Below are 12358 nucleotides of genomic sequence, written 5' to 3' on the forward strand. Positions count from 1 at the left end.
AATTGTTGTGAAGAAGGCTTCAGGGCGCCCAAGAAAGTCCAGCAAGCGCCAGGACCGTCTCCTAAAGTTGATTCAGCTGCGGGATCGGGGCACCACCAGTACAGAGCTTGCTCAGGAATGGCAGCAGGCAGGTGGGAGTGCATCTGCACGCACATTGAGGCAAAGACTTTTGGAGAATGGGCTGGTGTCAAGAAGGGCAGCAAAGAAGTCACTTCTCTCCAGGAAAAACATCAGGGACAGACTGATATTCTGCAAAAGATACAGGGATTGGACTGCTGGGTACTGGGGTAAAGTCATTTTCTCTGATGAATCCCCTTTCCGATTGTTTGGGGCATCCGGAGAAAAGCTTGTCCGGAGAAGACAAGGTGAACGCTACCATCAGTCCTGTGTCATGCCAACAGTAAAGCATCCTGAGACCATTCATGTGTGGGCTTGATTCTCAGCCAAGGGAGTGGGCTCACTCACAATATTGCCTAAGAACACAGCCGTGAATAAAGAATGGTACCAACACATCCTCCGAGAGCAACTACTCCCAACCATGAAAGGGACAGTTTGGTGATGAACAATTCATTTTCCAGCATGATGGAGCACCTTGCCATAAGGCAAAAGTGATAACTAAGTGGCTCGGGGAACAAAACATCGATATTTTGTGTCCATGGCCAGGAAACTCCCCAGACCTTAATCCCATTGAGAACTTGTTGTCAATCCTCAGAGGTGGGTGGACAAACAAAAACCCACAAGTTCTGACAAACTCCAAGCATTGATTATGCAAGAATGGGCTGCCATCAGTCAGGATGTGGCCCAGAAGTTAATTGACAGCATGCCAGGGCGGATTGCAGAGGTCTTGAAAAAGAAGGGTCAACACTGCAAATATTGACTCTTTGCATCAACTTCATGTAATTGTCAATAAAAGCCTTTGACACTTATGAAATGCTTGTAATTATACTTCAGTATTCCATAGTAACATCTGACAAAAATATCTAAAGACACTGAAGCAGCAAACTTTGTGGAAATTAATATTTTTGTAATTCTCAAAACTTTTGGCCACAACTGTACATTGTCTGGGTGTTGCATTATTTTGAGGGGGGACAATCACTTTCCAGGTTAAATTTGACATGTTTAGAAGTTTTATGAATTGGTAGTACTGTTTAACCTCTGTCTAAGCCATGACATGTTAACTATCTCCTCCGGGTTAACTCTCTCCTCCGGGTTAACTCTCTCCTCCGGGTTAACCATCTCCTCCGGGTTAACTCTCTCCTCCGAGTTAACCATCTCCTCCGGGTTAACCATCTCCTCCGGGTTAACCATCTCCTCCGGGTTAACTCTCTCCTCCGGGTTAACTATCTCCTCCGGGTTAACTCTCTCCTCCGGGTTAACTCTCTCCTCCGGGTTAACTATCTCCTCCGGGTTAACTCTCTCCTCCGGGTTAACTCTCTCCTCCGGGTTAACTCTCTCCTCTGGGTTAACCATCTCCTCTGGGTTAACCATCTCCTCTGGGTTAACTATCTCCTCCGGGTTAACTCTCTCCTCCGGGTTAACCATCTCCTCCGGGTTAACCATCTCCTCCGGGTTAACCATCTCCTCCGGGTTAACCATCTCCTCCGGGTTAACTATCTCCTCTGGGTTAACTATCTCCTCCGGGTTAACCATCTCCTCCGGGTTAACCATCTCCTCCGGTTAACCATCTCCTCTGGGTTAACCATCTCCTCTGGTTATAGGGATGAAAGCCCAAAGCACTGCTGCTCATACTGAAGATGTTTGGCTCATGCTTGCCTCTCTCTCAGAAAGCATTACACTAGCATTGTTTACAGCATGATATTGTCATTCTGCAGGTATTATGTGTACATGCTGCTGTTGTTGAGTTTCATTTAGAACCTTCAGAATGAGTGTATTAGAACCTTCAGAATGAGTGTATTAGAACCTTCAGAATGAGTGTATTAGAACCTTCAGAATGAGTGTATTAGAACCTTCAGAATGAGTGTATTAGAACCTTCAGAATGAGTGTATTAGAACCTTCAGAATGAGTGTATTAGAAACGTCAGAATGAGTGTATTAGAACCTTCAGAATGAGTGTATTAGAACCTTCAGAATGAGTGTATTAGAACCTTCAGAATGCGTGTATTAGAACCTTCAGAATGAGTGTATTAGAACCTTCAGAATGAGTGTATTAGAACCTTCAGAATGAGTGTATTAGAACCTTCAGAATGAGTGTATTAGAACCTTCAGAATGAGTGTATTATAAACGTCAGAATGAGTGTATTAGAACCTACAGAATGAGTGTATTAGAACCTTCAGAATGAGTGTATCGGAACCTTCAGAATGAGTGTATTAGAACCTCAGTAATGTGTTGTTGTTGCTGACCTTGTGGTTGCGTCCGTGTTTGTAGAGCAGGGAGATGATGGACTTGATGTGTCCTTTCTGGATGATGTTCAGAGCCTCTGGAGACTCTATCAGGATACAGTGGAGCACCTCCAGGATACCTCCAGTAGAGTAAAGTAGAATTAAACAGAATAGAATCAGGACACTCTATCAGGATACAGTGGAGCACCTCCAGGATACCTCCAGTAGAGTAAAGTAGAACAAAACAGAATAGAATCAGGACACTCTATCAGGATACAGTGGAGCACCTCCAGGATACCTCCAGTAGAGTAAAGTAGAACAAAACAGAATAGAATCAGGACACTCTATCAGGATACAGTGGAGCACCTCCAGGATACCTGAGGAAAAACAGGCTAAAACTACTGGGAGATTATGCTATAGACCTTGTAAGAAAAGCTACTTTATTTACAGTTATAGAATGACTCTCATATTAGCATTCAGGTTTACTTACACCAGACACACACAGCATACAATTAGCTAGCTAATAATACAAGGCATTTGACTACATAAACAAACAATTCCATACCCAATATGTAAATGTGAACTCTCTATGACCAAATCAAATCTGATTGGTCTAATACACATATTTAGTTCTTGAACTCTCTGTGTATTGTGTAGGGTACCTGATGAGGACTCCAGTCTCTCCAGCTTGCTGACCAACCAGTCCAGGTTCCTGGAGAACTGGGTACAGTTGTTCCGGTTCCCTTTGATCAGAGAGGCTGGAGAGAGAGGTGAGTGGAGGGACATAGAGGGGAGAGTGAGGGAAAGAGGGGTGAGTAGAAGGGATTGAAAGGGATGAAAGAGTGATGCAGACATTGCAGAGGGGCGAGAGGGTGAGAGAGAGGCAGAGGCTGACAAGAAAATGTAATTTCTCCGTCTATGTTTAGACCTCTTGTCTATGTTTGATATCTAGCTGTCTCCTCACCCAGTCATCGCTCAGCATTAGCCTTAGGAACAGCAGAATGATAATGCCTTTGGGATAGTTTAACAGCATAATCTGTCAGCTAATTCATACCCCTCAATGCAGAGCCATTAGTCAACACAAACTCACAGAGAACACTGTCTGACTCTCTCTCCTCTCTCCTATATCCTCTCACTCCTCTCTCTCTCCAATCTCTCCTCTCTCTCTTCTCTTCTCTCTTCTATCTCCTCTCTCTTCTCTCTCTCTCCTCTCTCTTCTCTCTCTCTCCTCTCTCTCTCCTCTCTCTGCTCAGACTGCACTGGCATCCTTCAGGGTGACCCCTGTGTTGGTTTAGCGAGAGGAAGTCTGGGCTGTTTTCACTGAGGTGTGTGTGCCTGCGTGCAAGGGGATATGTGTGTGTGTGTGTGTGTGTGTGTGTGTGTGTGTGTGTGTGTGTGTGTGTGTGTGTGTGTGTGTGTGTGTGTGTGTGTGTGTGTGTGTGTGTGTGTGTGTGCGCGTGCGCGTGAGTGTGTGTGTGTGTGTGCGTGCGTGCGTGTGTGTAGGATTTGAATACGAGTGCGGTCAAGCTGAACTAAGGGGAACTCGTTAAAATGATGGACCTGTTTCTGCCTCTATGACATCATCACAACAAAAGGCGAACAACAACACCTCCAGGCTCTATATAGACCGATGCTATCCTATACTATACTAGACACGGGGTCTTTATCACAGCAGATACCTCCTCTCCTCCTCTGACCACGAGATAGAAGTATGACACCTCAAGGCCCGAGATCAGTGATAAAACATTTGTAACTGACAATTTGTAAATAAAGGGTTTTGAACATTTATCTGACTGGTGTTAACAGCCTCCTTGTATGTGTGTCCAAAATGGCACCCTATTCACTATATAGTGCACTACTTTTGACCAGAGCCCTATGCGCTGTGGTCAAAACTAGTGCACTATATAGGGGAAAGGGTGCCATTTGGGATCCATTCGCTGCCTGGACACTGCATCATGACATCACAGTGCACAGAGGGCAGACAGGACAAGTGTTAAGAACGGGTCACTATTTTATTTATGTGATGAAGCTTCATCTCTCTCTCTCTCTCTCTCTCTCTCTCTCTCTCTCTCTCTCTCTCTCTCTCTCTCTCTCTCTCTCTCTCTCTCTCTCTCTCTCTCTCTCTCTCTCTCGCTCTCGCTCTCGCTCTCTCTCTTTCTCTCTCTCTCTGTTTCTGTCTCTCTCTCTCTCTCTCTCGCTCTCTCTCTTTCTCTCTCTCTCTGTTTCTGTTTCTCTCTTTCTTTCGCTCTCATCTCTTTTTCTCTCCCTGTAAATAAAATAACTGTCATATCACTCTTCAGATGGAGCTCAGGGAGGTGTGTGTGTGTGTGTGCACAGAGGTGTTTAGAGTTGACACAGAACCCTAAGATCCATCTCTCTTACCCAGTAATTGGTAGAGTAGGTTGAGGATGTTCTTCCATGCCGCCCCAGCCTCTTCCCCAGCATGCTCTCCAAAGTGAGCAGCGCTGTTGTATAGGTTGAGACGGTCGATGCACATCACCAGCAGGGCCAGCATGCCCTGAAAGACACACACAAACACCAGGCGGGTAATTATTTTAATTTATTTAACCTTTATTTAACAAGGCAAGTCAGTTAAGAATTAAGAACAAATTCTTATTTACAATGACGGCCTAGGAACAGTGCCTTGTTCAGGGGTAGAACGATAGATTCTTACCTTGTCAGCTCAGGGACTCAATCCAGCAACCTTTCAGTTACTGGCTCAACGCTCTAATACAAGGGTTACATCCATAATGGCTACTTTTGACCAGAGCTTTATGGGCCCTGGTCAAAAGTAGTGCACTACATAGGGAATAGTGTACCATAATTAGTCATTATGTGAGTCAATCGCAGTGATACATATTCCTAGAACTTCCTACATGAAAAGAGATACATTCGCATATCTTGTGGGAGTCTATTTTAGGCAGAGGTAGGACCAAGTCACAATTTTTTAAGTCACAAGCAAATCTCAAGTCACGAGTCTCAAGTCGAGTCCCAAGTAGAATCGTTCGAGTCTCGACTCAAGTCCAAGTCGTACAGTACATTCTAAGAGCAAGTCAAGTCGAATCACACGTTTTTACAAGTTCAGTCTCAAGTCAAGTAAAATATATACATACAATGACTTCTAGAACAACAAATGGGGTGGCAGGGTAGCCTAGTGGTTAGAGCGTTGGACTAGTAACCGAAATGGTTGCAAGTTCAAATCCCTGAGCTGACAAGGTACAAATCTGTCATTCTGCCCTTGAACAGGCAGTTAACCCACTGTTCCTAGGCCGTCATTGTAAATAATATTTTGTTCTTAACTGACTTGCCTAGTTAAATAAAGGTTAAATAAATGGAGACCTTGTCTGACCTAAGGTTCTGTCATTTTTGTAAAGAAAAATGAGTTAGTTATATATAACTGATCTTTAGATGTCTGTGAAGTTAGATTTTTGAAAAAGTTTAAATTTTAAGTGAAAGAAATGAAAAACTTCACAGTTCTATATGCATAAACCCATTTGAACCATCTGCAATCCAATCACAAGCCTCAACAAATACAGATGGACCAATCAAAACACATGTCTTTGCCATCTCCCTCTAAATAGGGTCTAGGCTAGTCTAGCAAGCAATAGTGGCAGACAAGCAAAAAAAAAACTACAGTCAGAAATCTGACAGTAAATGATGTCATATCGTCGTTCAGTGATGACAGTAATTCGTCTGACGATCATAATAAATGTCTTAATGTATTTGATGTATTTGATGTATTTCATGTATTTCATGTATTTCATGTCTTAATGTATTTGATGTATTTAACGTCTTAATGTATTTCATGTATTTAATGTCTTAATGTATTTCATGTATTTAATGTCTTAATGTATTTCATGTATTTAATGTCTTAATGTATTTGATGTATTTAATGTCTTAACGTGTTTGATGTATTTAATGTCTTAATGTATTTGATGTATTTAATGTCTTAATGTATTTGATGTATTTAACCTCTTAATGTATTTCATGTATTTAATGTATTTGATGTATTTAATGTCTTAACGTGTTTGATGTATTTAATGTCTTAATGTATTTAATGTCTTAATGTATTTGATGTATTTAACATCTTAATCTATTTCATGTATTTAACCTCTTAATGTATTTGATGTATTTAATGTCTTAACGTATTTGATGTATTTAATGTCTTAATGTATTTGATGTATTTAATGTCTTAATGTATTTAATGTATTTAATGTATTTAATGTCTTAATGTATTTGATGTATTTAACGTCTTAATGTATTTGATGTATTTAATGTCTTAACGTGTTTGATGTATTTAATGTCTTAATGTATTTGATGTATTTAATGTCTTAATGTATTTGATGTATTTAACCTCTTAATGTATTTCATGTATTTAATGTATTTGATGTATTTAATGTCTTAACGTGTTTGATGTATTTAATGTCTTAATGTATTTAATGCCTTAATGTATTTGATGTATTTAACATCTTAATCTATTTCATGTATTTAACCTCTTAATGTATTTGATGTATTTAATGTCTTAACGTATTTGATGTATTTAATGTCTTAATGTATTTAATGTATTTAATGTCTTAATGTATTTCATGTATTTAACGTCTTAATGTATTTCATGTATTTAATGTCTTAACGTATTTAATGTCTTAATGTATTTGCTGATGGTGTTCTGACTCTATCTCGGTAAAATAGTGTCATTCTATCATTTATGTATTCAAATAGCTACAGTCTTATTAAACATAAACACTTCTGAACATGTCCAATCCAGTAGTGTCAGATAGAGCCTTCACACTGGGCACAGATGTCAATTCAATGTCTATTCCACATTGGTTCCAAGTAATTTCATTGAAATGACGTGGGAACAACGTTGATTCAACAAGTGTGTGCCCAGTGGGTTATGGCTGAATCCAGATTGACATTTCAGAGCCATAAGGTTCTATCAGGATTGTGATACTCTGTACTTTAGGTACTGTACCTTTAAGGTGAGAACCCTAATGGGTTATGAAAGGAGAATTCGCTACAAAACAATTCTGAGATCTGGGATGTGAAAACATTGATGCTCAAAATCGAATACCTATGCTTTGTGCTGATAGAAACAAGACAACTTTGTCTATTTATTGAGGCTACCAGACAGCCCTTTGCATTATTTTGTCTACAACATATTTACATTTTTAACAATTTTTAACAATGCTAGTAATTGTTTTGGATATCATCACAGACAACTTTAGCATTTTAGCTAACTACTTACTACTTTTTTAGCTACTTTGTAACTACGTAACATGTTAGCTAACCATTCTCCTAACCCTCACCTTAACCTTTTAACCAACTCCTAACCCGAACCTTAACTCTAACCTCAACCCTAACCTTAACCCTCAACCCTAACCCCTAACCTAGCTAATGTTAGCATTAGCCACATAGCTAAAGTTAGCAACAACAAATTGGAATTCATCCGTTTTGCAAATTTGTTACATAAATTTGTACAAATTGCAACTCGTAACACATCATATGAATTGTAATTCATGACTCACGACTCCCCAAAACCTTCTTGCTGATCTAGCTCACCTGACCTATGTTGATTGACAGTTGGTCCAATCAGAGGGCGGAATGTGTGTTTCACTAGTCAATCTGTTTTTCGCAAGTGAGATACAGTCTCTGGCTGTGTGGAGAGTAGCCTAATCCATGGAGACTTTATGCCAAAAAATGAGTGACAAAACGTTACGGATCATTTCAAGTCATCGGTCTCAAGTCAAAGTCGAGCCCCGAGTCTTGAGTCTCCAAGTCGAAGTCAAGTTTTAAGTTATTTTTTCTTCTATCAAGTCGAGTCTCAAATCATCAAATTTGTGACTCGAGTCAGACTCGAGTCCAAATCATGTGACTTAAGTCTGTACACTAAAGAAAGTTACAACTTGGAAAGTCAACAGCAGGCAGGTACAGTATGCAGAAGTGTCAAACATGATCCTTTAACCAGTGCTTAATTTGTAAATCCGGAGGGAGGGAGGGAGGGAGGGAGAGAGAGAGAGAGAGAGAGAGAGAGAGAGAGAGAGAGAGATGACCAGGGGACTCTTTCTAATAAAGCATTGCATTGCATGCATTATCATTTATTTTGCGTACTGACATAAAGTAGTAGAGTAGAAGCGCTTGCAGAAGTTGCACACGCGGGGGAAATATGTTGTAGCTTAGGGTCCGGGACAAATGTGGCCTCTATAAACACATTTCATGCAGTTCTACATCATTTTAGAAGACGGGAGACTTTAGCTGAACCTGTTTTAATACCTCACAAATGATGGAAATGACAGGCTAACTTGGACACTGACAAACTGACAATCTGAGATCAATAAAAACGACCTTGTCTCAAATCCAGACGTAGGTGTGAGGAGAAACACATACGGTACAATATGAGGAGGAGGTTATAGTCCTAAACAAACTGTCCAGTTTCACTGACTCGCCCAATGACACACAGCTCACTCACCTGTGAAGGCCGATGCTCTCAAGTCTATCTCTCTCTTGTTTTAATGTAAAACAATACTGTTCGCTCAATAGGCCTATTTGGACATTGATAACATATTTGGTAGCACTACAGACAGACTAGTCTTCTCTTTTCAGCAGGATCCATTTGCCGCGTGTTGCCACAGCTAGGATATATATATATATATATATTTTAAAGCTTTCGATACTCTGTGGCTAAATTATAGACCTATTCCTGGTGTATTCTGAATGATTTCATTTCATTCTGAACAGACAGCAGTAATTCTATAACTTTGGCAAATGTATTTCACTTTATCAGTGGTGCTGCAGTATTTCCAGCAGCCTTCCCACAGCTATGATTCTGTAAGGAAGTAAATGAAGTGCAACGCTGAAGAGATGAGAGTTGCAGGCTCACGTCTATCAGAGCAGAGAGAGAGAGAGAGATCATAGAAAGTGATTCTCATTCTAGTTCTATGAGAGATACAGGTGCGATTCTCTCTCTCACCACAGTAATGACCACGCGTTGGTCTATATAGGCTACAATGTTGTGCAAACCATGAACCAGGGCCGGCACAACACAAATAATTTCTTAGAATATCAGGGCCGTTTTTACGTTAAGTGTTTTAAGGGGCAGCCAGGAGAATTACAGAGTCAACTTGAATTAACTCTGATTGCTTTTATTTGAATTTTTACATTGCAAATAGTGAAAATAATTGTTCAGGCCACGAGACGTACCGGATCCTGGCAAATGGGTTCCAGAACAAAACAGCCCAAAACTGAGATTAACTCAAATTTAGCCCTGATTAAACCTGAGGTCCCGGAGCCCTGGGAGCTCACCTCCTCTTTGAAGAGGTCCTGTCGTTTGATGAGAGATCTCAGCAGAGTTTGTTTCTCCTCGTGTTCCAGTTCTGAGTCGGGCTGTTTGAAGTACTCAATCAGATCATCCAACGTCTGCAACACCTCGTCAAAGTTAGGCAGAGACACCTCCACGTTCTTATTCCTTCCTATACTGTCCAGACCCCTAGAGGAGAGGGAGAGGGGCAGGGAGAGGGGCAGGGAGAGGGGCGGGGAGAGGGGCGGGGAGAGGGGAGGGAGAGGGGCAGGGAGAGGGGCAGGGAGAGGGGCAGGGAGAGGGGCAGGGACAAGAAGAGTGAGAAAAAGGAGTAAGCAGAGAGGGATAGAGAGAGGGAAAAAAAGAGTGACATAAAACTAATTTACTGTTGATAGGCTACATTAATATCACTTATCTACAATGGTCTCAAACCATCTCAATTGTTTTCAAATTACATTGCGCAAATTCTACAGCAGATCATTTCCGAAATCAGTCACTGGAAGTGAATCCACGGCAGGCTAATTTCATGAGAACTAATCCATGCCTAATCACACAAAAGCAGGAAAATTGCCATCGGTTCTGCAGCTGCGATTGGATCTCTATTGCGCAAGTTCATATGAATCGGCTTGTCATTCAGTAGTATTCAGGAGCATTCAGGAGCATGCAGTAGTATTCAGGAGCATTCAGTAGTATTCAGGAGCATTTAGTATTATTATTCAGGAGCATTCAGTAGCATTCAGGAACATTCCGTAGCATTCAGGAACATTCAACTAGCTCATACAAAATGTGTCCAACCGTGTTCTGTATTTTCTGGAATAGATGACGGTCCTTAAACTGTCTAGGTTACCAATGCTGCTGCTGCAGCAGCAGCAGCAGCAGCAGCAGCAGCAGCAGCAGCAGCAGACACACACACACACACACACACACACACACACACACACACACACACACACACACACACACACACACACACACACACACACACACACACACACACACACACACACACACACACACAGCCCTACTTGATGAAGTGGCTGAAGAGGACAGTAGTGTTCCTGATGATGCGTACAGCCCGTGCCTCCTCGTGTTGACAACGCTGAAGGGTCAGACCGTCGTCCATGTGACCCTCAGCATGCAGACAGGCCTGTCTCGCAAATACACAACACACACATTATAGACAGACATTATTAGAAGTACTTGACACAGACATTACCACAAACAGGTATCTGTGCAACTCAATGTAACATGTCCGTTGTTACTCATTAATCACATGCAGAGCCATATAGTGTACTTAGAGTGTTTTGAATATTTTTCCAATTCTAGACATTCCGTTACATAGCATTGTTGAAATATTCCTCATGTAACGTTAATGGGGTTCTAACATGGCTGCTATAGAATGTTGTAGTGTCATGTAAATGCATCATAATGCAGAAACCACATTGCCCCAACTCTCTGAATACATGGTTCTGATCACATCCAATCAAGTGAGGTGTTATATGAGCTGAGCTGTGAGTTGGCTTAGGTCTCCTCCTCTCCTCCAGTTAGCTCCCACCCAGACAGGATGTGTCAGAACATATGAGGCGGTCATTTAGATGTGATGAGAGAGGGACGGTGACAGGTAGTTACAGTTATCTCTTCTGAGAGCGGAGGGATCAACTCATGTCTCTCTCTCTTCCTCCCCAGTCTCTTTTCCTCTCTCTCTCCCTCGCTACCATCTCTCCATCTCGCTCCCCATCAGCTCTTCTCTCTCTCCTTCCCCACCAGCTCGTCTCTCTCTCCATCTCTCTCTCATTCCCCATCAGCTCTTCTCTCTCTCCATCCCTCTCCCCTTCCCCATCAGCTCTTCTCTCTCTCCCTCTTTCTCTCCTTCCCCACCAGCTCTTCTCTCCATCCCTCTCCCCTTCCCCACCAGCTCTTCTCTCTCTCCTTCCCCATCAGCTCTTCTCTCTCTTCATCCCTTTCCCCTTCCCCACCAGCTCTTCTCTCTCTCCATCCCTCTCCCCTTCCCCATTAGCTCTTCTCTCTCTCCATCTCTCTCTCTCCTCCCCCAACTTGCTGACTATACAAGGGACTAATTAGAAAATTAAAAGCAGCGGTTTTCAGTAAGTGAGATATAAGAGGTGTGCCGTGAGAGCGTGAGAAGAGGGCCAAATGCGTGTCTCACGGCCAACGCGTGAGAGTTAGCAGCTCTGCCACCAGCTCTTCTCTCTATCTTCCTTCCCACCAGCTCTTCTCTCTCTCTTCCCACCAGCTCTTCTCTCTATCTCTCTCTTTCCCTCCCCAGCGGCCCTTCTCTCTCTATCTCTCCCTTTCCACCAGCTCTTCTCTCCATCTCTCTCTCCCTCCCCACCAGCTCTTCTCTCTTTCTGTCTATCCCTTCCCACCAGCTCTTCTCTCCATCTCTCTCTCCCTTCCCACCAGCTCTTCTCTCTATCTGTCTATCCCTTCCCACCAGCTCTTCTCTCTCTGTCTATCTCTCCCTTCCCACCAGCTCTTCTCTCTATCTGTCTATCCCTTCCCACCAGCTCTTCTCTCTATCTTCCTTCCCACCAGCTCTTCTCTCTCTCTTCCCACCAGCTCTTCTCTCTATCTCTCTCTCCCTTCCCACCAGCTCTTCTCTCTATCTCTCTCTCCCTCCCCAGCAGCTCTTCTCTCTATCTCTCTCTCCCTTACCACCAGCTCTTCTCTCTATCTCTCTCTCCCTTCCCACCAGCTCTTCTC

The 12358-nt window shown here is 42.4% G+C and overlaps 1 protein-coding gene across 1 annotated transcript in view; it reads right to left on the reverse strand.

The window, feature by feature from the left end:
- LOC120019396 (ryanodine receptor 3-like) overlaps nt 1–12358 on the reverse strand; it is a 146764-nt gene that overhangs the window by 65565 nt on the left and 68841 nt on the right. Inside the window, exons 12-16 of the mRNA XM_038962685.1 lie at nt 10660–10781; nt 9640–9823; nt 4723–4858; nt 3003–3098; nt 2362–2480 (exon numbers count right to left, since the gene is read on the reverse strand). Of these exons, the coding sequence (XP_038818613.1) occupies nt 2362–2480; nt 3003–3098; nt 4723–4858; nt 9640–9823; nt 10660–10781 (657 nt within the window). The remainder of the gene's footprint in view (nt 1–2361; nt 2481–3002; nt 3099–4722; nt 4859–9639; nt 9824–10659; nt 10782–12358) is intronic.

Source organism: Salvelinus namaycush, chromosome 24 (assembly GCF_016432855.1).
Source record: "Salvelinus namaycush isolate Seneca chromosome 24, SaNama_1.0, whole genome shotgun sequence".
In the NCBI taxonomy this organism is placed as follows: Eukaryota; Metazoa; Chordata; class Actinopteri; order Salmoniformes; family Salmonidae; genus Salvelinus; species Salvelinus namaycush.